Genomic DNA, 24942 nt, shown 5'->3' with positions numbered 1-24942 from the left:
GATCAGCAATGAGAGTCCCACAGTCAAAGGAGTTTGTCTGCGTGAGTCTGGCGAGATACAAGTGAACTTAGTTAATATACCAGGCATGAGCTGATAACATCACAGTAGGAGATCATTGTTTTAAATTTCTCACATAGCTGTTAACAAATGTTACGGAGTGAAGGGTGCAAAGGAGGAAGCTCATTAAACCCTCAACATCTGTTGAGGGGATGAGAGAGGGGGGAAGGTGTGAGAAGGAGTTCTTATCTAAATACACAGACATACAAAGTGTAACCTACAAACTATAAGGGTATATGAATAAATTTTCCATTACAATCCACCCCTTTGATTAAAATGCAACATATTAATCACACATAAAGAGAAAATTTACTCAAAGAACTTCAAACCACCATATGGAGAATACAAGAATCACTAGTAAGCCAGTCCCAGAGATCAGTAAGGGCATCATGGATCACAGACAAGTTAGCAGATGTATCAGGGACAAAGGTACAATACTGATTTCCTATCGGAGCACAAGTGTCACCTTGTGTAGCTAATAAAATCAAGAGCCATCCTGTTTATAGAGGCATTATTCTCAAAGCCTAACTTCCTTTTGCAGCAAGCTAAACCCAGAATCCACCAGAGAGGTTAAATTTTCCAAAGAGATTGATAGATCTTTCACAGCCCAAACCAGTTCCCCAATCCCCCACCAGGGCAAAGTCATCATAAATTCTTTCATCTGTGGAGAGAAGATACCGCGTTTAACACGATGGGGGTGTTAAAAGGGGTCAGGAAAAGGCCGCAATGTTTAAACACAACAACTCTTAAGCCCCACTCTGTAGAAAGAGAACAGCCAGGGAATAATCACAAGAATTTAAGGTGAACGAGTCAGAGTGTTTGGGGGAAGGTGAGGATATACATGAGACTAGAGTGTCTTAAAGAGAATAGTGTATCTGTCCCGTTTCGCTAAAAAAACAGTTCTGGATAAAACACATGTGGAGTTTGTATTGCTGGAAATTCAGTGTTGTCATGATGCTGAAGAGTGTGGTCGTCTCGGTGGTGCTTCCTCAAAGAGGGTGCTTCTGTCCCCTGCAGTCATCTGGCGGGTTGGGACGAAGCTAGGGCGCGTTGTGTTGGGCGAGGCCCGGTTGGATCCAGGCATCAGAGGAGGAAGGCGACAAGGATGAAGAGGATGACGCACGACCATCCCCTCACGGCAGCCTGGGTGTACTTCATGTTGTCACGTGGAGAATGGACTATCTCGCACGGGGCTGACCTCAGGGATTATTCTGCCCTGTGGTTGAGAGGTCAGCTGGAGCTCGGGTTGGTGTACCTTGGAACCTCCTACAGTGGGATGTGTGAATCCACGTGGACCTTTCAGCGACCTTCACTGCTGTATGAGTGACCAACAGGACCTGGAATGGACCCAGCCACCTTTCAAAACGCCAGTGCTTTCTTCTCGTCTCCCAGACCAAGATCCAGTCTCCCGGAACCAAGGAGTGGAGCAGATCTGATGCTGGCGTGGCAGGCCTTCCTTACCCACACTGTGTACCTGTGAAAGAACTTTCTGTTCAAAAGGAATCAGAGATGTTATTTAGAATATCACCTCCCTTTTGTCACATGGTCCACCCCATGTGACAACCTAGCAAACCATGGGAAGAAATGACAAGGAAGAATGATAAGAAAGGCAGGGTTGTCCATCAGTAGCGCGCACAATACCTGCAGAACCAGGGGTGCATGGTGGAATAGTCAATTTATCAAAAACTGATATACATCCCATCTGTGTAAATATGTCACATTATCCTAGATAAGAGTGAAATTGTACACAAAACATTAAAATTCTTGTATGCTTGAATCCTGAAGTTGCCTGTTCCGGCATCCCCCTGTAAAAACAATCCTCATCAGCATAAGCACATGTGTACATGGTGATATATTCCACTCCACCTGTAAAAGTTTATCCCAAAATGTCATGAGGGTCAAAGTCATTTTTGATTTTAAAATGCACATACACATATTTTACAAAAAGAGATGTAGAGTAGACGTCTCCTCCTCCTGTAAACAGATTATCAGACCTTCTTTTCATGACAATAAATGTGTGTAACTGTTAATGGCAGCAGAATTAACAGTGTTATAAAACAGCAATCAGCCTTCTGTGGAAACAATCCTGGATAAGAACCTGTTGGAAGAAAAGTTCATTCAATATCAGTCCATCAGTGGTTTGTCGTCAGGTCAGAGTCAGAAACTTTGTCAAAGTCACGTCAGTTGTTCTGCGCAGAAAGGCCAAATCAGAGCAGGTCAATTTTCCTGCATTCATGAGGATCCTTAAAGTTCATTTTGAAATTGTTTGGAAAACATTAATTGTTTTGGAGATTTTTATTATTAATGCTTTCTACTCCAAGATGATATGGACGTAAACCCAATTAAAATTCTTTTAATGATGTGTCCATCATCAGCCAAATTTGCTCGAGCAGCGCTTTCCTCTTTTAGTCTTTTACAAATCCCTTTTTCATTATTATTATTTGTATAAGAGAATCAGTTTAAAATATCCATGGATATCAGACCAATATGAAACAGGTTTTAATTTTCTTCTGGTATCTCTGGTCATTTTATAGTGCATTTTCCTGTTTTAATGCAGAGCTAACAATGACCTAAAAGTAATTTTATCTGCCTCAACATTTGTTGTTTTAGTTTTTTAAGGTTTTCTTTGTTCTGCTAAAAGTAATTTGCATACAGTTACATCTGATGACAGTTAATAGAGGAGCTCCTTAACGTAATTTAATTCGTACATCAGCATTTTCTTTTGGTCTTAGGAAATTTCCTCTAAGCAATTTATTTATTGATTCATCTGTTTTCAGACAGATTTCAGATTTTTAGTTTGCTTGACTGAAAAATACATCTATTATGTATTCAGTTTGTATCTTTAAAACTGTTTCAGATTCAATTCTTGTTTAATATGGATTATAGATACCGTACCAAGAGTACTAAAACCCTAATCTAAGCCATTTGTGAAAGACAAAATAAAATAATTAGGACCCAGAGACACATGAACGGTTTTGGTGCAATTCACGCACACACTTAAGGTTTTCAGGAAATCAGGGGACTTGCAGTTTGCATCACCACACAGAACCAAGCAGGGAAACTGCCATTCAGTATTACAGAAATGTACATAAGGATCAGTATGTTGGCATTTCCACCTCTGGCAGGAAGGTTTTACTCACTCTCACTACTTCAGCTGTAGTAATGAGAGAGATACCATCTTATCAGATCCTGGGTCAATGGTTAGACGGTAATCTGGAGAAAATATAAATTCATGTGTCAGTGAGTAACAATTAGAATGCATCTGAAGGGATAAAATAAACAAAACATTATTTTCATCCCGTTTTACTCATTTTCTTCTCCTCTATAAATGAGCCGATCAGTGTTGGATAACTGAGGAAAGGTTGTCACCACCAGCTCACTAAACATGTTCTGTTCTTTCTAAATCATGAAAACAAAACAAAACAGGGTTAGTAGCTCATCATTTCATGTTATGTGATGTCAGTAGCAAGCAAGTACTTCGTTGCAGTGAGCGTGCGTGTATTTGTGTATGTAAAGGTGTCTCTAGTTCCAGCTGTGAACTAGTCTTTTGTGTGTGAAATGTCTAGACGTGAAGCTTCTTCTGTTTACTCTTTAACACTTTCTTTCCATAAAAAGATGTAGATCTGCTTAACTTCAATAAAGATTTTGAATGAAATCATTAATTATTTGTGGTAAGAAATCAGAACAATCTCACCATCATTGTTTTAACTGGTCACATGACTGCTTCCATCCCCGAGTCAGCTCTGCCGTGGATCAGTCAGACGGCAAACCGCCTTTTGATTTTATGGCCAATGACCCTTTTTCACCATGTGGATGTTCTCTCTCTGGTCAGTAGAACCGGATGGTTTTCCAACCTCGGGTCTTCAGCACCCACCTCTCGGTTCGCCCCTCAAAGTCCAGCGGCCACGCCACCTCGGAGCTGGACTACAGAGCTCACAGTCAGTTTCTTGTCCCAGTTTAGTCTTCTTGTTCTCTGAACAAAACGCATGATCAGGAGCGTTGTGGAGGATGGTGTCCTACCATCCAAAAACAGATGTTTACCCGTCCATCAAACATCTGGTTTCAGTCTCTTTGAAACTAGGATATTGTTGGATATCAGATGTCTTTGTTTCTTCTCTTGAATCTTGTAGAGCATCAGGTGGTGTTGGTAGATATGGGCATCCGTATCAGTTCGTAGGACATGGTGGTGATAGAAATTTTAGATATATATATATACATATATATATATATCGGTGGGTCTCTGCTGACTTTTATCCAGGCGGAAGAACTGAGTAGGGGTCAGGTATGCAGCCTGTGAGCTTCAGGAGAGGGTGTCTCCCACGGAGACCGAGGAACTAGGAAAAGAAGACAAAAAAAAAATAGGGTCAATATTTATCCTACAAAAGTTTATGCATGTGTCTGAGGAAAGTTGCAAGTGTTTTCTCTCAGAGATTTGACAATGCTAAAAATGAACCTTCAGTGTGTGTATCTAATTTCCTTTAAGGTAAAAATTGTTTATGTTTGACAAGGTTTTAAAAGAATACACAAATTACGTAGAAAGAACACAATAAAATTAAAGCATTGTGATAAAGGTGTTCATAAGAAAGGACTGAAAGTCTTGTAAAAATATTTTATAAACGCAAATACAAGTCAGCTGAGACTCAAAAACTATGTTTTTTCAAACAACCAGCTTTTACAACCCGAAGGTGTCCTTGTATGTATTAAGTATTCTGGAGCAGAGCAAAACATTTCCTCAGCCTGATCAGATCATTTTTTATTATCTGGATCTTTTCCAGACGTAATTTTAGCATCTCCTTCTAATTTAGTTTTTACTGTTAAGGTACCCATTTTATTTCTTCATGAGATTTCTCAATCCTACTTAAACTGTTAGACAGTGCTTCATTATTACCGGCAGCGTGTCCTCTCTGTCTGCTGCTTCGGAATGTGAGGGAAATATCCAACCACACACTTTAACACTTTAACTCTTTCGTTATCTTCTTATTATTTGGTATCATTATTCTTCCCTTTTATGCTTCAGCAATACACTTATTTTATGTAATATATTTATTTCTTCTTTAGTTATTTTATAAGGTGCACCTATTTGACATACTTATATTTACCCTTAAATATTATTGTTTGGCCCTTTTATTTATTTATTTATTTATTTATTCCTTTGTTACATATTGGGGAGTCCCATTTACTCTCCTTCTCCGTCACAGCTGTGTTTCCCATTATGCAGCTAGGACGTCTCCTGCTGGATTTTCTCTCTGTTTTCGGGTTGTCCAAACCCAGGCACAAAAATTACTAAAACGCCTCTTATTACCACTGAAGTTTTCACTCCAGTGCCGGACTAACTCTACCCTACCGCAGTAGAATAGTGACCTACCTTGCCTCACAAGATAGTGGGACCCTGCGAAAAGGAGCAGTAAATGGGAGTCCGATATGAAAACTTCTCACCGTGTGTGATTCTGGATGCTGCTCCACATGCAGACTTCGTTCTGGATATCAGTGGTGCCTGAACGGAGTCCCTCCACCGTCCCCTGTTGGTTAAGGCTGACCCAGGGGCTGAAGTATCCTTCAGGATGCGCAATCACGGGTTCTGGTCCTCCGGTCAGTCACTCAAGATATCCTGTTCGTGACGCCAAATTGTTGTGGAATTTTTAGTTATCAAAGATCACACACTAAGTGAGAATCGAACAAAGTATTATTTATTAAGAGCTGATCAGCAATGAGAGTCCCACAGTCAAAGGAGTTTGTCTGCGTGAGTCTGGCGAGATACAAGTGAACTTAGTTAATATACCAGGCATGAGCTGATAACATCACAGTAGGAGATCATTGTTTTAAATTTCTCACATAGCTGTTAACAAATGTTACGGAGTGAAGGGTGCAAAGGAGGAAGCTCATTAAACCCTCAACATCTGTTGAGGGGATGAGAGAGGGGGGGAAGGTGTGAGAAGGAGTTCTTATCTAAATACACAGACATACAAAGTGTAACCTACAAACTATAAGGGTATATGAATAAATTTTCCATTACATAATACAACAGGTTTAGACTAAATATGTTTTTGTAAATGTGATCAGACTCTAAGTTTTCCTGTTCTCACCATTTTTAGTTTGGATTTTAAAAATCTGTATATTATTCTAAAATTTGTAATGAAGTAGACAATTGAGAATCTCAAAAAATAAAAAGAGAAATGGGAATTTCCTAACGATGTCTGATTAATTTGACTGAGTAAAAATTTAAGGTTAGTTTTACTATAAACTTTTGTTTACTTGCAGTTGTGCAAAAGACAAAATACTTTCACATCTAAAGTTTTATGAAGGGAAAATATGATAATAATAGGTAGATCTAAATAAAGAGGCAATGTGTGAAAAACAACGTCCAGCTTATACTTCCATAAAAATGAAGATTATGAGCAGCAGGGCCAATCTTCCCAGGAGTGGATGCTCCAGGAAGTTCAGTTCAAACTGTGGAGCATGGTGGTGGAGGGATGATGATCTGGGATTGTTCTGCTGTCATTAGCTAGGCTTACATGGAACACTTTTAATCTGATCGAACATCCAATCAGAATAAAAATGTGTAAGGTAACATGTCAGCTGGTCCGATCGACCTCGATTGTAAAGAATTAACAGTTCGGTTGAGAGGGGTGGTTTAGACCTGTTCATGATCAGATCAGCAGGGAAAAAAAAAAGAAAAACAAACATGTATACAGCCATTCCAGTCATTTTGAAGTGGATGTTGTCTCTGCGCATGCTTGAATCACATGGGGGTGACGTAATGAGTTTCAGGGGAGACTTGAACAATGGCGGCAGCAAAACAAAACAGGACTGTGGACGTAAACATGTCAGCTGGAATCTCCCCTCAGACTGATTTCAAACAATTCTACAAGATGTTAAATTATTACTTTTTATGATGTCCTTATCCATAAAACTTGAATTAATAGTATGTTTGTGTTTTAAGTTAAACTTTTTGGGTTAACTTAAGGTTGAACTTTATAAAAAAAATTATAATAGCTTAAATCAAAGCTGGTTTTTAATGGTTAATAAAAATTAATTGTTTGTTTTTGAGGGTTTCTTCAAAACAGGAAATCAATGTGCTTTAAAAGTAATTATTTAAAAATCTGAAAAGCAACTGTGCATTTTTATCTAAAAACATGGATTTGTGCTGTTTTAATTTGGATTTCATGTAATTATTTTCAGATTTCCTTTTATAGTAATGTCAGACTTGGTAAAAACAACCATATGCATAGGATATAGTAAAAAACCTTTCCCTACTCAGGTCTGTGTATTTTGTGCCACAGTAGTCAACAATGAATCTGCAGTTGTGGTGGTGGGATGGGGGGAGTGATGGCTTTCTCTTTATGTGAGATAAAAGTGCTCGTGTGGACTGATGGACAAACAGAGCAGCTCCACAGTGGACTGTGATCCTCTGCCAGGAAGGGAAGGGCTGGCCTAATAGTTTCAGGATGGCTGGAGAGGAGGACAGAGAGGGGGAAAACAGAGGATGAACCAAACACAGAGAGACAAACAGGCCGAAAGATAAAGATAATTAAAGGCTAACAAGCTTTGGAGAGAGGGAAACTAAAAAAGATGGAAAACAGTCATAAAAGAAAGCAGTCGTATTGTTCAAATACTACCAGATGTTTATGCTTTCTTAACTTTACGTAAAGGTTTTGGATGTGGAGCCCTAAAAACCCTCCAATATGATGGGTGGGGAAGGAAGGCAGCTGTGCTGGAACGGAGGTCGTGTGAAATGGAAAATTAATTATGATGAAACTAGAACGGAATATAAGGATGAAATGAGAGTGAAAATGTTTAGAAAAACAGACGTTCAGAATAAAAAGAAATTACTGAGGCAAATGAACTAAAATCAGGGCTGTCGCGAAGGTGGAAGGAGAGGTGGATGTTATCGAGAGCATAATGAAAGCATTCCAGGAGGCCAGCACCTCAATAAGACAGACTGTGGCCAAAGCAAGAATTTCCTCTGGCTGCACCACAGCTCCAATGTCTGAACTGAAGCATATTTTTGACCCATAGAGCTCCAGATGCTGCAGACGCCATCCCAGACATGAGAGGGACTGAGTCCTGTGGTCAGGATGACAGCATGGCCTCTGACGAACCCCCCTGCGGTCTCACAAACAGGAGCGGCAGCTTCTTTAAGGTAAGGACCGAGGAGGCTTTAAGACGGATCATTTAGTCTGAGCAGAAGGTTTGTTTTCCGGGGAAGGAGTGACTCAGCACCTAAAGCTTATTACAGGAGGAAAAAAGCCTCTAATACTAATCTTCTTATTTAGAAAACAAAAGAACAAAAAAAATGCTTCTTGGGTCAACATTGAGACCAGGAATTTCCTATAACTTATAAAGTCAGAGGAAGATTTACTGGGGTGTAGAATATAATCATAGATCCAGTATGTCGGATAGTGACATCTAGGTGTGGATTGTAATTCATATCCACCAACTTATTATCTTCCAAGTGTTTAAAACATGAAAAACACAAAGTTCATGCTCCACAGCATCATTTGTTTTGTTTTTTTCCTGGGATACTGAAGTAAATAAACTCTTAAAACTCCACTAGATCACGCTCTCACTGTTGTCAACAATTCCTGAGCATAGGTGGTGTGAAACTCTGTGGGGTAAATTGTGATTGATAGCTGATCCATGGAAGTTTCCAGGAGGTTTAATATCCAGCTGCCAAACTTAGACTATATGGTAAATCCACATGATGACACTATTATTTATTGCATTTTCATCATAAAAAAAATCACTCTCTCTACTGTTAAGAGACCACTTCCTGTCGAACTTTCCACCAATCAGAGAGCTTAGATTGACGGTAATGTCCAATCAGGAGCAGCTCAAGATCAACCAGTGAGCAGAAAGTTCTATGTGTGTCTGAAAAGAAGAAAATTAATGCTTCTCTATGGCTGGAATAAAGCCAAGAAGACGTTTCTGCAGATGAGAAAAGGCTTGGTCACTGTTGATCTGTGTGCTTTTTCTACAAAGTTCTGTTAGTAATAAATTCTGCTTTCTTCTCCTGGCCGGCCTTTATGCTGCTTTATCTATTCATACATTCATTTTACATCATTTTAACCTCATAATCTGACAGCTGAGGAGCATTCTCCTGGAAACATCTTGTCTGCATGCTGACTGGGATCAAAAGGGTTGAGTGGGCCAAACATTGCAAAAAAAATAGAGCTATGAGTTTTAAGGGTTAGACAAATATGAGGCGCAGTATTTAACCCAGGAATTCCACTTGACACAGATTAATTGTCCTTGTCCCTGGTTACACTTCCCACATGTTCTTGGTGGAAAAACAAAGAAACAACAAAAACAACAGTAGAACTGAAGGGGAAAAAAAGCACATAAAATGAATACAGTCCAAATGGTAAAAAACAGGGAAGAAGAAACATCTCATAAGAGTTCATCACAGCTGTTTTGCGTCTAGTTGTTTACCTCCCTCCTGTTTTCTTTCAGCTGTTGCTCATATCAGCATTCATTCTCTTTACTTCCTTGTTTTCTTGACCACATTGTCCTCATGCCATCCAAATGAGCAAAACTGAGCTATCATCCCTTTATAGGAAACAGCACAGACTTGAATCGCTGCCAGAAGCCAAACCCAATGATGGCCATCTAACTCTGCCTCTGAAGCCATGTTAGCCAATCAGAAAGCTGACAAAAAAAAAATGATTTTATTGTCATTACACAATGTTGTGCAACGAAATGAAGGTGTTCAGCCAGTACAGTGTTCAAGAACAAGAATAAATAGATATAATAAAAACAGTATAAAGAACATAAAACACTAAAAGACATTAAAAAATGTGTTTTTTTTTTTTTTTTTGTGCAGGAGCCAAGCGTTTGTTGTGTAGTTCTTATGGTCCAGGGGAAAAAGCTGGGCCATAATGCTTGTCTTGTAGTTTGCAGTCTTATCTTTTGGAATTTTACTTGCTTGTGTCCTGTTCATGATCTGCTTACTAAGCCCCCTTCTGTGAGCTGGAAAAAACAGCACCATCCAGCTGAATCCAGTCCAGGATGACACTGTTTTAGCAGTTTTTTTTCAGACCCAATTTTATTCACCAAAAACAGCTAAAACATACAGAACTACTGGATGCAAAAGTGGGGCAATTATTTTCCATCAGACGACATTCTGCAACTTTAGTTAGTGTTTAGATTCGTGTCTTCCTCTGATTAATTATCCACAGTCACCACATTGGTGATTGATAAAGTGTTAAGGTGGAGCGACATCTTGACAGACTTCCTTCACTTTCTGCCAAATATTGAAGCACAACTGGAGCTGAACGATGCCAGCTGCACTTGCTGGCATCCTCTCAAACTCAGGAATCATAAAAGTCTCCCCCTTCTTTTAGACATAATCCCTTTCATCATGTTTTTTCTCTCTTTCTACTGTATTCTCATCTTTTCTTCCAATCACTCGCACATCACATATTGTTGTTTACATCTTTCATTCATGACACACACACACACACAAAAAACCACCAGCTCTTCTTTTTTTAGGTCAGATTCCATCGTCTTGTTTCAGTTAAACATTTAAATCTATTTCTGGAGAATTAACCAACTACATTACATCTGTTTCCACTCTGCTTCTGCTTCCCTCTGTCTTTCATCTTCACTCTCGCACTCTATGTCTTTAAACTGCTTTCAACTGTGCAAATCCTACAGTGTGTGTGTGTGTGTGTGTGTGAGCCATGGTCAGTCTGAATTGCACTGAAGCTGAACAACCAGCCCTCAGCTGAGGCTGAACTGTTCACTAAAGTCGAGCACAGTTGTGTATGGGTGCTAATTAGACTGACCTCCAAACTGTCTGACTGCTCTTTACTAAGATTTATACATCCATAATACTTTAAAATTCTTTATTTTAAAAAGATCTTAAACCTCTTTTTAAAAACATAAGCAACCCCTGCAGCCCTGAGGCTGTTCCACAGACGAGGACCGTTGTTTGAGGGCGAGCCTCAGAGAATAGGATTGCTGGTTGAGGTGGCAGATTATGGACTATTAGAGAATCAAGGCACTTGGAGAGAGAGATCTGTTTGTCTTCCTTAATGAAGATTGTTGGACTTTACCATCAGTGTTCAGCATATGTATGTATGTATGCGTGTATGTATGTATGCATGTAGATATGTATGCTTGTATGTATAGAATAGAATAGAAATACTTTATTAATCCCTTTGGAGCGTCCTCAGGGAAATTTGGGTACCAGCAGCAATACAACACCAACAGTAAAGCAGGACAAGCACAAGACACAATATATACAGGTATAAAGTAAAATAGAGGCAACAAGGTGCAAGAAAAGCAAAACAATAGAATGCAATAAATAACAATAAGATAAGTTAAATAAAACAATATAAACAAGCATTGCACACAGTAGAGGTGGTACAGATTCCCAGTTCACTATTGCACGTATAAGTCATTGCAACTGTTTGTATGGGTTATTGTGCATGTGTTGTATCAGGCGGACTGCACACCTCCCTCTCCCCCCTCCTTCTCCCCTCCTGCCTAATGCAGAGTTGTACAGTTTGTACAGTTTGATGGAATGCGTGTGTTTGCATGTATGTATGTTTGTAAGTATGTATGTATGTATGCGTGTATGTATGTATGTATGTATGTATGCATGTATGTATGTATGTATGCGTGTATGTGTGTATGTATGTATGTATGCATGTATGTATGTATGTATGTATGTATGTTAGGGCTGCAACTAATGGCTATTCTGATGGTCCATTAGTCACCCACTATTAAAACGACTAGTTGACCAATCGGATTATGTATCTCATAATTATTATAAATGGATCTTATTTCACTTTCAGCTTTGAAATCTTGCATGAGGTTGTTAAGTAAGTCCGACGTGCCTCCTCTTTAAATGTTCGAGCATTGCAGACGTACTTTCGTGGTACACAAGGTCCGCTTTACAAATCTCACATGTATTTAATTTATTTTGTAAGTTTAACATGAAGTTATCCCAGACTTTTAACGTTCTCCGCTGTGGTTTTCCTCCCTGGTCCGCCACCATATTTTTCCCCTGGCGGACTTTATGGCGCATGTGTAACTCTCAGCAGAGATAAAAAAGGAAGACAATGTCTCACTCTATATTTTTTCCCCCTCTTTGCCCATGTGCATTGTGCAACTCTCAGCAGAGATAGGATTAGAAGACGATGTCTCACTCTGTAGTTTTTTTTTTTTTTTTTTGCCGGCAATAGTCGACGGCTAAATTCGTTGTCGACTATTTTTATTGTTGACTATTGTCGACAACGTCGACTAATCGTTGCAGCCCTAATGTATGTATGCATGTATGTATGTATGTATGCGTGTTTGTATGTATGCATGTATGTATGTATGTATGTATGTATCCCAAATTTCCCTGAGGACTCTCCAAAGGGATTAATAAAGTATTTCTATTCTATTCTATGTATGGTATTTCCTCAAGAATGCACACATAATTAAGGGAACACACAGAATGTCCTCGCAGCTTCACACGGTCTGCTTGCTAACCGGTCGACTGCTTGTCAGTGTGGCTGAGCGTCCTGACTGGTTCAGGCAGCATACATCCTTTCACCAGCAGACGGTGCTGTTGAACCTTGACCTGTTAGGCGTTTGCACAACCGGAGAAGTGGAACATGGTCTCGCCATAAGTTTTAGTTTTGACTTTAGGAACAACTAAAAGACTGGGACCAGACGACACAGGGTCCACACGGGCTCATAATTTAAAAGCAGGTCAGATAAATAAGAATGCCCAAGACCACTAAGCCATTTATAAACAATTAAAAGGGCCTTAAAATCAATCCTGAAACGTACGAGGAGCCAATAGAGCGATTATGTTCCTGCCCTCTGCTCCTTGTCAAAAAATGTGCCGCAGAACCCAAAGTACAAACAGAAGCTGCATTTTTTTTACCAAGGGGGTTGGAGCCTGTCCTAGCTGTCATAAGAGAAGTGGTGGGGTACTTCCTAGATTGGTCTCCAGTCCAAGCCCAAATTTATCTAACATGCATGTTTTGGGAATGTGGGAGTACCTGGAGAAAACAGGCTTGCCAAACTAGATTTGATTGAATATTAGAACTTGAAAAGTATCTGTTAGCTTTAGCTTGCTAGCTAATTAAGTAATATGCATGTGGCTGTTTTTAATGAGAAACACTGTGTTAGCATTATAGCACAATTACCTAAGTCGTATTTTGACTAAATGATATCTACCTAACTACTTTTTTAATGCTGCTGATTCACTGTGCACCATTCCCTATAAAACCTTAAAATATGACAGACAGACAGACAGACAGACAGACAACTTTATTTATCCCCGAAGGGAAATTGCGTTATTACAGTAGTCCAGTAATAACATAAAAAAATCCAGAGTGGAAATAAGTTAGAGAACAAAATATGAATACAGAGTGAATTGGCAGATAAAGTGCAGTGGCAGATGAAGTAATAATGAAAATAGCTATCAGATATTGATATGTAAATATGACTATGTAAATAAAGGAAGTGCAAAGATAATACAGAATGTTGAATGATGTGCAAAGGATACAAATATTATATTATCAGAGCGACAACTATAGGTTGCAGTAAGTACAGTGATTGACTTAGTCCAGTTGTGTGATCGTGTCTCTGGCAGAGGTAGATGAGTTATGGAGTCTTATTGCAGCAGGAAGGAACGATCTCCTGTACCGTTCCTTAGAGCAGCGGGGTTGGATCAGTCTGCTGCTAAAACTGCTCTTTAGCTTGTCCAGTGTGTTATGGAGGGGGTGGGAGGGGTTGTCCCTGATTGCCAGCAGTTTTGCCAGCATTCTCTCCTCCACCACCTCCTCCAGGGTGACAAGTTTAGAGCCGACAGCAGACTCTGCCTTTCTGATCAGTTTCCTCAGTCTGTTGGCGTCCTTTGCCTTGATGCCCGCACCCCAGGACACTGCAGCAAAGAAGATAGCGCTCGCCACAACAGACTGATAAAACATCTGCAGCATCTTATTGCAGACGTGAAAGGACCTGAGCCTCCTTAAGAAGTAAAGCCGGCTCTGCCCCTTCTTGTAAATGGCGTCTGTGTTGGTGGACCAATCCAGCTTATTATTAAGTGTGCTATTAGGCTAATGAGTTGTAGGAAAGCATTGTGATATTTAGCTCAGTTTGGTCAGTCTGCTCTAGATTAACTATAATATTTCTGCCAAATGACTGTAGAATATTTGCTCTTTATTAACAAGAAAAGGTATCCCCCTCCGTCCAGATGAAAATAATCTCGTCCTCGCTCCAGGTGCAGATAAAGGGGTCTTTCCCTTGCAGGCATAGAAAACCATGTCCAACAACACATATGAAGGAATGTGAGTTTATATGGTGTAGATTAGCTAGTTTTAGACTTCTATTCTTTCAGAGTTTCTGATGAAATATTCCTACAATGGGACAGATTTGTGCTTTTGAGGAGTGTAAAAGTAACACCCGACTTTATTCTTTACCTGCTGATCCTCATCTGGCGACAGACAGCAGCTCAAATCGTAGCAGCAGCAACTTCCAGCAGCTCTTCCTGCAGCTGCCACAATCTGCCGGGAGTTTCCACTGCTTTCCAGAGCTGCTGACAGGCCAGCTAACAGTGCTAACGGCTCAGACTGATACGCTTCAGGACAGCCTTGTTCATGTGTAGATGAGGAGATTCAGGAGGGGAAAGTCTTCCACCTCAAAGACCGCTCTGTAGCGTAGGTGCATTTTAAATCTGGCTTTCCATCTTGCCAGTGAGCTGAGCTGCTGTCTGTCAATCATTTCTGCCTGCGTATCCCGACCCGCCCACTCTCCAACCCCTGATCACCCCACACCGCCCGCCCCAACCCTCGCAGTTTCAGGCATTTTCCAAATTTTGGCAGTAAGTGGACTTAAAGTAGTGGGTGTAAATACACTTTAACTTTGTAGCTGTAGCTATATTAGCTACATTAACTTTTTTTTTTAGCTGCAGCTTCATTGTGCATTCGATTTGGAAATCGGATATGGGAATGACTTTTTATTTAAATATTCTCAAATATTCTATTTCTATTCTATTCTTAAAATATTCTCAGTGTGTGAGAAATCTGGGTGTCCTTTTTGACTCTGAGCTTGGTTTTATTCCACACATTGGAAATGTCACAAAGACAGGATTTTACCATCTTAAAAACAGCGTCAGAGTCTTTAATTTTTTTGATATGTACTTTGGTATGTGAAGGCTTTTAAATTTTGTTAATATCCAGAATTAGTTTTTATTATGTACAGCACTTTGTGTTGCTTTGTGCATGAAAAGTGCTCTATAAATAAAATTTGATTTGATTTAAATGACGTCTTATCCTAGCTAAGAACGTTCTTGTTGACTAAGTTGGAACATTAAAAAAAACTGTTAAAAAAACTTGCGCTCTCTCATTACATACTTGTCACAGAAGAATATGAAAGACACCAAAGGTAAACAATAATATTACATAAAAAAATTGTGAATGTGTTTTACTATATGAAAAAGAGAGCGGTTGTTTTGATGTCTTTCCCATGTGTGTAACTTCTTGTTGTTTAGTGTAGATAAGGTTTATGCAGGAATAAACCGTTGAGTTGTTGGGCAGCCATCTTTACTGGGTGAAGTTGAAGTTGTTGAGTTTGACCCAACTTTCCGAGTCAGATATCTGACTTCAAGAGGCATTTGAGTTGTTTTTCCGACTGGGAACTTGAAAAATCTGACTTCTGAGTACAAATCGAATGCACCAATATTAGCAAGATTAGCTTTACAGGTGCAGCTGTATTAGCTAAATTAGCTTTATAGTTGAAGCTGTATAAGCTTTATAGCTGTTACTATATTAGCTGAATTATCTGTATTAGTTTTGTAGCTGTAATTATGTTTGCTATTTTAGCTTTGTTACTGAAGCTATATTAGCTTTGTAGCTGTAGTTGTATTAACTTTGTAGCTGTAGCTATATGAGCTATGTTAGCTTTATAGCTGTGGCTATATTAGCTTTATGGCTGCAGCTATATTAGCTTTGTAACTGTAGTAATGTTAGCATTATTAGCTTTGTAGGGAAGCATATTGCCTGTGCAGAAATAGAATCTTGTTTTACTTAAAATCTTTTCAGTTTTGTAAAATGTGAGGTAGTATAGGACAAATTTGTCATTTGAATATTAAAAAGATAATTTAATACAGAGAAACAAATGCAAACTTTATATTTCCTGTGCAGCTTTTTTCATACTCACTAGCCCTGTGAAAGCCTCTGTACACGTCTCTGTGTATAAAAACCCAAACACATAGTTTCCCACTGACTCCATGCATGGCTTTAACAGCAGCCCATGCAGAGAATCACTTACCTCCACACATACACAATCTTAAAGGAGTTGAATAAACTCTCCCTTGTCTTTGTGCATGACATTTGCAGCTTTGTTTTAGTCGCTACATCCTGTCTTATGAAGAGTGAATGAAATTCATGAGTAGAAGCAAACCCAGATGAATGGTGCTTTATAAAAGTCACTCAACTCAGTCAACACAAACTTGTGTAGTTCAATGCTTCCCTGGATCTTAGTCATTTTCTTCTAAAACTCATCTGCTCAACAAGGCTCATGGCCTAGATCCAGTTGTTCAACAACTCCTTTGCTCACAAACCCTCACATCCTGGCCCAGGATTTCCAAGTCTTCTACACAGACTGTTTCTTGTTTTTTTTCAACCATTTAATTAAATGCCAATCTCCTAACAGGTGAAGATGATGCTTCAACTCATTTCCATGACTGGATTAACATCAGGTCTTTTAGCCAAAATAAGCTACTTCTTATGACATAGTAGAACCTACATGAAGTTTGCTGTGGTGGTGATATTTTAAAACACAAAATTATTTAGATTTCTACAACATATACACACAAACCTGAAGCTGTTTTAAAGGTGTAACATCTAAGGGGCCGTCCCCACGACGCCGGATTGCAGCAAGAACGCAAAAGTATTTTAGCAAACCCACCCTTTCATCCCCACGAAGTCAGGGATTAGCCTCCCTGAAACCGACCATACCTGAAGACAGGTACCAAAGTGGATAGGTTTGAGTCCGCACAACTCAAGGATATGGCGTCAATGTGACGAACACACGCTGATTCCCAATCCACCCTTCCTCAAGTTTTTTATGCTTTGTAGTCAAGCATTTTTTGAAGAAGCTCAACTTCATTAGTCCAAAGAAATGTTTCTCTTTTGCTTCGCAGTGAATCCTTAGCTGGAGATGATAGAAAGGCAACAGGAAGTCCAGTAAGCACTGGTTCCAACCAAGGTCTGCAGATGGGCTACAGCAGCAGAAATACTATGAATGATAAGAAACATACTTTATTCATCCCACAGAGAAATTTAAATGTTGTTTTTTTTTTTTTGTTTTGTTTTAATCAAACTGAAATAAAATGGTATCGTAACAGCCTTTTTGATTTTGGCAAACATCCAGTTTTTATCCAGTAAATCAGTATGTTGCATTATAATCAATTATGTGATTTCATATTACTTTTATGCAAAAAAAATAATCGGTCAGTGTTTCCCTTTGGAATTTTTTTCCAGATGAAATGACATTGTAGAAACACATATTTACAGGAAAAACAGTTGAGTTTAAATACTTTGAGCTGGTTTACATGCAGCTTTAGGCAGGTCCCAGCTTTGTCAAAGTGGTGATTTGGCTTTGTTTATGATCCGAGTTGTCTTAAATTTAAGGCTTAAATTTTTATCTGACTATCTGAGAAGAGCAGCGACAGTCTTGTCTGGAGATGTTTAATCTTAGAATTGCTGCTTGTTAGTTTAGATGGCTAAAGGATGAGAATATGAGATTACACAATGTTTTTCTCTGGGATCAGCTTTGCTCTGTTAGCAGGAATTTAGGATTGTGCTGTTTAAGCTGTCTGTTTATAGCGTTTGGTTTCATATTTCTCAGCTCTTGGGGAGGGAAAGACATTTTTTTGTGAGTGCTGGCTGTTTTTCCACTTCTGGCCAGCTGATGAGACAGTTCACACTGATCGTCACCAGGCTGAATTCCACAGTAACGGTGGAGCACATTCATGTTGTGTAATAGAGGTTTTCCTGACTAAAGCTGAGAGTTTGTGGCTTTTACAGAGCTGGCTCCACTTAGCCCTACAGGGGTAGAGGGGGTTGCAGAGCCTTGTGGTGACTGGCCTGGATTGGAGCCCAGTTTTTAGAGGAATGCTTGGCAAAGGGGGCCACCTAGTGGCTAAAATGTAGAATCAAATGATGGTTTAGTTACCGGAATTTTCTTTTGAAGACTGTTTTTTGTGGATTTTATCACATCAAATGAAATCTAAAACAAAGGGTATATATTTCTTATTTACAGCTGGTTCTGGCATTCTTCATGACGTGGCCACTTGACTAAATTTACCAGCTGCTCAGATCCAGGGACCTCTGACTCCCTCTGAGTTCTCCAAAATGTGGACAGAAGGAAATACATTTTATTTCTATAGCACCTTTCATAGATAAAAAAAAAACATACAGTGCTTTAAAATAGGATTAAAAAAGACATAAAAAAGACAAAACACATAAGAGAACATACACACATTCATAAAAACCCTTGTTAAACAAAAAAGGCTCTTTGAATAAAAATGTTTTCATCTGCTTTTTAAAATGAAAAAAGTTGGATGATAAAAAAAAAGATTAAATTAACGCATTTTCAGTTTTTACAGTTTTTAGCTCTGCCTTTAAATAGTTCTTTATTTGGAGGACGAAATTACAGACAAAAAAAAGTTTAGATTGGTTTAAAGAATACAAATGAAAATAATATAAATAAATGAATAAATGCAGTAATTCCTAGGTTAGTTCCTAAGTAGTTTTCCACATTAAATTCCTTCTATTCAGGTAAGGACAGACCAGGAAAATGGTGCACATGTGAATGTAAAAGAAAATGGTCTAGATTTTAGGATTCAGTAAACTGAGGATTATCAGAGCTGAGCACAGCAGGATACAGCCCCAACTAGCAGGACAGATCAGTGGCCGGGCTAAAAAACAAGACAGCGGCCTCCACTATCCAGCAAGAGATATGTGGCTCACTGCCAGAGACCTGCTGCCAAGCTACCTTACCATCTACCGACCTCCTCCATCCACTGGGAGATCTGGGACTTGGCTCGCCTCCTCAATCCACTGGGAGATCTGGGACTTGGCTCGCCTCCTCCATTCATCGGGAGATCTGATCCTGAGGATTTGATCCAATCCGATAACTAAAATCTGATCAGATTACGTTTCAACAACCGGCCCTTTGAGATCCAGCTTCTTTTGCAATCGCCTTTTAAGATAAGATAAGATAAGATAAGAAAAGCTTTATTCATCCCCTAAAAGGGGAAATTTCTTTTGAGGCTTTCCCTCCTTGTGGAGGGTTTTCCACACAACTGTCAGGTCAGCGACCTTCCCTATGATTGTAAGTTCTACTGAAATAGACTGAGAGACCATTTTAAAGCTCAGCAGTCCTTTGCAGGTGTTTGGGATGAATTAGCTGGTTAGACTGTGGCACTTAGAGGCTACAACACTGAACCTTTTCACACTATTCTAACTTTCGGAGATTTCGATTTTTGGGTTTAAATAAGCTGTAAGCCACAGTCATCTAAATTATAACAAATAAATCCTTGAAATATCTCACACTGCATATAATTAGTCTATATGATATATTAGTTTACCTTTTTAAGTTGAAATACTGAAATAAATTTTGTGCCTTATTCTATTTTTTTAGTTTAACTTGTAAGTTTTGTCCCTATTATTGATGATGACAATATTATTGTAATTATTATTATTTATATTGATCCAAACGTCTTTTGATATTATATAAGTATATTAGGAAATACATATGAGGCAGTTAATGGTGTGCGGCTAAGGGGGTGGGATTGAATAAGTTCTGGCTTCTTCCCACTCCCTTTGGACAAAGACTTCTTTTACTTTTCTTTCTTTTGTATATTCTATTTCTTTTCCTGTTTTTTTTATATGCCTGATGTTCAAATACATCTTTCAATCAATCGATCAATTCCTACATTTACTTTCATTTCATTGCAGACTGTATGAACCCAAGATGTTTTGTTGCATCAACTTTAATGTGTTCAATCAGGCTACAAGGGAGGGGGACAATGAGGGAAAAATGTTTTAGTAAATTTAAACTGGCTTTTTATTCTTTTACTTTTAAAGTTTTAAACTGTACAGCACCCAGTTATTTAATCCGTTTTCTAACTGATTAATTGATTTTGAAAAATCTAAGTCTTCCACGTAGTCCAAATTCAGTTTGCGTTCCTTTGGTTTTATGAGGGTTTTTTTAATCTCTTTTAAGAAAACTTGTTTTAGTAACTTTATTCAACTATTTTTCTTTCATGTTTAATTTTATTGGGTTTGTCTTTTTACAGTAATTTGTGAAGCACTTTGGATTAAAATGTGCTATTGAAATAAACTGAACAGGCGATACTGTGAGGTGATTGTAATCATCACAGGATGTGACATTAAATTGTATTTGACACCTTTTTGATGGGAAATGATCAAATCTATCTAGTGGTAAAAACGATAAGATAACAAGGTAGAGTCTGATTACTGTTGCCATGGTTACTTCCCCGCGTGACGTTTTCTTTCTGTGACGTTTTGTGTGCTAGTCTGTGTTTTGCATGAGAGGCAGGGCTGTCGTTATGCAGTGGCAGACTGCAAACAGGACGAGACGTGAGAGCAAATCCTGCTACAAATATCAGCTACATAAACAACTCCAGTTGCATCCTATGATCCACAGCATTTGACATTGAACTCCTGCTCTGGATCAATCTGTACATCCTGGCGCTGTTTGAATCTGAAAATTCTTGTCAGTAGTAGATATTCTGTCTCCACTGGTCTTTATCTTCTTGACTAATGACTAATGGCCTTATCTTTGTCTGAAAATAGTTCAACATGATATGAGCTGATCTTCCAGGTCTTCCTGTCCAGATTTACCCTGAGTGTTTATGTTTCTGCTGTATGACATGAGGAAATCTCCCCTCTGATTGTTGCTGTGAGTCATTTCTTTGACAAAGCTGTCTCCATCTTTCCTGACTGCAGGAAATGAGGTCCACACACAGGAAAAATGACTAACCCTTCCCTTCTCTTTGTTCTCTATTAGTCCAGTCCAGTTCCTCCTCCATGCGGCAGACTCTGTCGTGTTTTGTAATTCATGTTTAAGCAATGCTGTTGGTTTCATTTACCACTGTTTCCCCTTCTCTTCTTCATATACTCCTCCGTCAGTCAAAGCATGTCCTTCTGTCTTTTTTCTTTAGCTGATTGACACATTTGCGTTGGAGATTGGGGAGCTAAAGAAGGAGATGGTCCAGACTTCTCCCACTATGGACAAAGAGCCCATGTTATTACCAGGGTAAGACTGGTTTACCTGTTTACATTCATTTCATTCTTTTAGGCTTAGATTCTGTTTTGCATGAGAGACACTTGCATGCAAAAATATGAGACAGTGAATCTTTAGTGTGTCAGGAGTGATGATAATGGTGCTGCTGCGTATTTCATGTGAAGTGTGAGGGGCAGGGAAAACTCTGAAGAAACTTTCTAATCCTGTTTTGTGCTGTTGTGGTTATTTATTCTGAGCTCAACAATGATGCTGATAATCTTAGTAAGAACAAGCTGATACCGTCCCACCTTCCCCTACAGCTCAGGATGAATCCAACATTACTTCAGGAAGCAGCGTCTTGTGGGACAGCTACTTCTTCTACTGAATTGCAACCCCGAGCACAATGAGCACATTTCTTGTTTGTAGCGCTTTAAAAGATCATTTCAGATTTTGCTTTGTTAATAAAGGGAAACCTAAAAGGTGATACCCACAGGAAGCTGCTAATTTCTCAGATCTTCTTAGGCCACGGTGTAAAAACATTTCATACAGCAGAAATGTGACTGCCTTGCAGTGTTGTTTTAATAAAGGGATAAACAATGTTATTGTCAACCCCAGCTGTAGCAGTTTCTGAACCTATCAGCAAGCTTGATGTCAGTGTTCTGTGGCTGAGAAGCATCATTTTCCACCAGAGGGGCACATAGTTGTACGATGAGCAGTGCTTCCAGTATTTTGGACATCCGGGCTAATTTAGATGCTGTAGTTGTTCAGGCTTCAGCCCTTTATGCAGAGAAAATGCAAGAACAATTATCTATAAACAGAAGATTAACGATAAATTAAATTGAAATATTTTTATCGTTCATTTGACTTATTTCCTGGGTACAGTCCCACTGCAGTACAGAGTTATTTTAATTTAATGAGACTGGAGTAGAATTAGGTCAAAACTTTATATAAAACCCCCAAACAGTTGGGGCTCTGTAAAATGTAAACAGAAATAGAAACAATTATTTTCAAATCTTATGATCCCATATTTAGTTCCTGATAAAACATCAGCAGCATATCAGACGTTGGAATTGACCTTTTTGATAGCAGCAACATATCTGTTAAAAGTTGGAGCAGGGACAAAAAAATGGCTGGAAAGGTCACGGGTACAAATCAGAAACAACTGGAAGAGCATCTGACAACTAATCAGGTTAACTGGCAACAGGTCAGTAACATGAGTGGGTATAAAAGGAGCTTTTCAGAGAGGCAGAGTCTCTCAGATGTTAAAATGGGCAGAGGTTCACCAATCTGAGACAAACTGAGTCTAAAAATTTTCAGAAAATGTTCGTCAACGTAAAATTATGAAGACTTTGAAGATCCCACCTTCTACAGTGTATAATATGAAAATCAGGAGAATCAGGGGACAAGGCTGAAGGTCAAAACTCATTGCTTGAGCTTCAGGCCCTCAGGCAGTACTGCAGTGAAACCAGACATGATTCTTTACTGGAAACCACTGCATGGACTCAGGAAAACTTCTAGAAATCATTGTCTGAACTAGGGCTGCAACTAATGTCTATTCTGATGGTTGATTAGTCACCGACTATTAAAACGTGTTTACAGACGTGTTGCTGCCATCAGATTCACTATCACCTCATATTTTTCATGAAATTATAAAATTTCTTAGTTTCAACATCTGATATGTTGCTTATGATATATTGGGAATAAAATATGGATTGATGAGATTTATAAGTTGTTGCATTCTGTTTTCATTTACATTTTACACAGATTCCCAATTGGGATTGAGGTGGGACATTCCCTGACTTCTGATAATGCTTCCACTTTGATTCTCTTTAGTAGCTTTTGTAAATTCTGCGTCATGACTTGATAAGTTTCACCAGCAGGTGGCAAAGTTGTTTTATGCTCACCGTGTCTCATCTGCAGGCTGGAGAGTGGGGTTTACTTGCAGGCCCAGCACCGTGTCGGGTCAGAGGGTGAGAGGGATTCTGGCTACGACTCCTTGAGGAGGAAGATGAGCGTGTTGGAAAGGTTGACGCAGACTCACCCGGTGTGGTTGCTGCTGGCGGTCAGTGAAGAGGAAGCCACTCGCATACTGCTCAAACAGCTGCCAGGGGTGAGGGGTCACCGTTCTCATATACATGTGGGTCTCTGATTCTTTTCTGAGAGGATGTTGTGTTTAATATATTTTGTGGAGCAGGTGTTCCTGGTCAGGAAGTCTGCCACTCTACAAAGGAAGGTTCTCTCTGTGCGTCTGGATGAGGATCAGACAGAAACTCCAATACGTCACTTCACTGTCAGGGAGAGTCAGTACAGTAAGTAATAAGTCTGTTTTTACCGACTTTCTACTGAAAGTTATACCAATAATGAACAGAAAACATGTTCACACCAACTTCCTTCCACATCATCTTGATGGTCAAAGATTCAACTACATCAAAAAATCTGAAGTGGATGGTGAATTATAAAACTTTGCTCTTTGAGTTTCGTTTTTCCCTCCAAGTTTTGTTTCATAAAATCTGAAGTATTGGTCACATTGAACTCTGAATCAAACACACGCTTCCTGTCTGCCTCCGCGTGTTGTGTACAAACACACAAAAAAGAGAAATGAAAGTGTGACCATAGGCAGCAACTCTAAAATAAAGCTGTAGTGTGGCTGCTTTAAGTAGGAAATACTTGCCTACACGCAGTCGTGACTCATGTTGCTCAGTTTTAGCTCAGATGTTTCTGTGCTGAACAGTGGTAACTTGAAACTTTATTATATTGTTTACCAGCCATGTCAGAGAAACAACAGCTCTTATTTACTTCAGAAGGATGTTTAATGTTGTACAAATCAGTCTCGGGGAGACAATGGAGCTTTGACACTGCCAACATGTGATGATGAACTAGCTGTGGACATATCACTGAAATCACAGCACATGTCGGAGGGGGGGGGGGGGAGCGTCGTTGGCCGGCTGTGGCCTTCAGATGTAGGTCAGCTGCTCTGCAGTTGGTCTCTCATAGTGCTGCTGCTGGATTTCTGCACAAAGAGTTTTAACTTAACTAATCTGCAATTGGTTCAGTTGTGTCTGAACTCTTGCTTTCCATTTGTCATTTGCTGGATCTAAATTATCTGTGGATCAGTATATGGATCTAAAAACCATGACATATTACACTGTGTCATTATTTATGTATTCAGTTCAAATTCAGGTGTGTGTTAACTCAATGCCAAGGAGGAGAGACGGCAGAGAAGCTGCTCATCTCTCTGGGAAAGGTTACAGCATAATTTTTCGACTATTTTAAGTCCATCATTCTGCAGAGAGAAAAGGGAAAAAAATTCAAGATGGCTGCCAATCTTCCCAGGAGTTGATGTCCCAGCAAGTTACACCTAAGGTCCAACCGTTCAGTGTTTAGAGAAACCGCAAAGAAACCCAAGAGCTACATTTCAGACTTTCCAGGGCTCAGAGATCATTTTAAATATTTAACTTCATGACAGTAAAATTAGAAAAAGACTGAACCAGTGTGGCTTTTTTGGTAGAGTTGCAGGAAAAAATCCTCTTTTCTCTACAAAGAACATGACAGCACAGCTTAGGTTGGCAAAGCTGCATCTGGACAACCCACAAGACGTCTGGAACAATGTGCTTTAGAGAGACCAGA

The 24942-nt window shown here is 39.3% G+C and overlaps 1 protein-coding gene across 2 annotated transcripts in view; it reads left to right on the top strand.

Annotated features, from left to right (window-relative positions):
- LOC121638194 (ras and Rab interactor 2-like) overlaps positions 1-24942 on the top strand; it is a 54808-nt gene that overhangs the window by 9046 nt on the left and 20820 nt on the right. For both annotated transcript variants that reach the window (XM_041982783.1, XM_041982784.1), the window contains exons 2-5: positions 8074-8197; positions 21254-21348; positions 23236-23425; positions 23510-23624. In XM_041982783.1, the coding sequence (XP_041838717.1) occupies positions 8074-8197; positions 21254-21348; positions 23236-23425; positions 23510-23624 (524 nt within the window). The remainder of the gene's footprint in view (positions 1-8073; positions 8198-21253; positions 21349-23235; positions 23426-23509; positions 23625-24942) is intronic.

This window comes from Melanotaenia boesemani, chromosome 4 (genome assembly GCF_017639745.1).
Source record: "Melanotaenia boesemani isolate fMelBoe1 chromosome 4, fMelBoe1.pri, whole genome shotgun sequence".
NCBI lineage: Eukaryota > Metazoa > Chordata > Actinopteri > Atheriniformes > Melanotaeniidae > Melanotaenia > Melanotaenia boesemani.
Note: the sequence above shows the minus strand (reverse complement) of the source record. Positions and strands in the feature narration are given on the sequence as shown.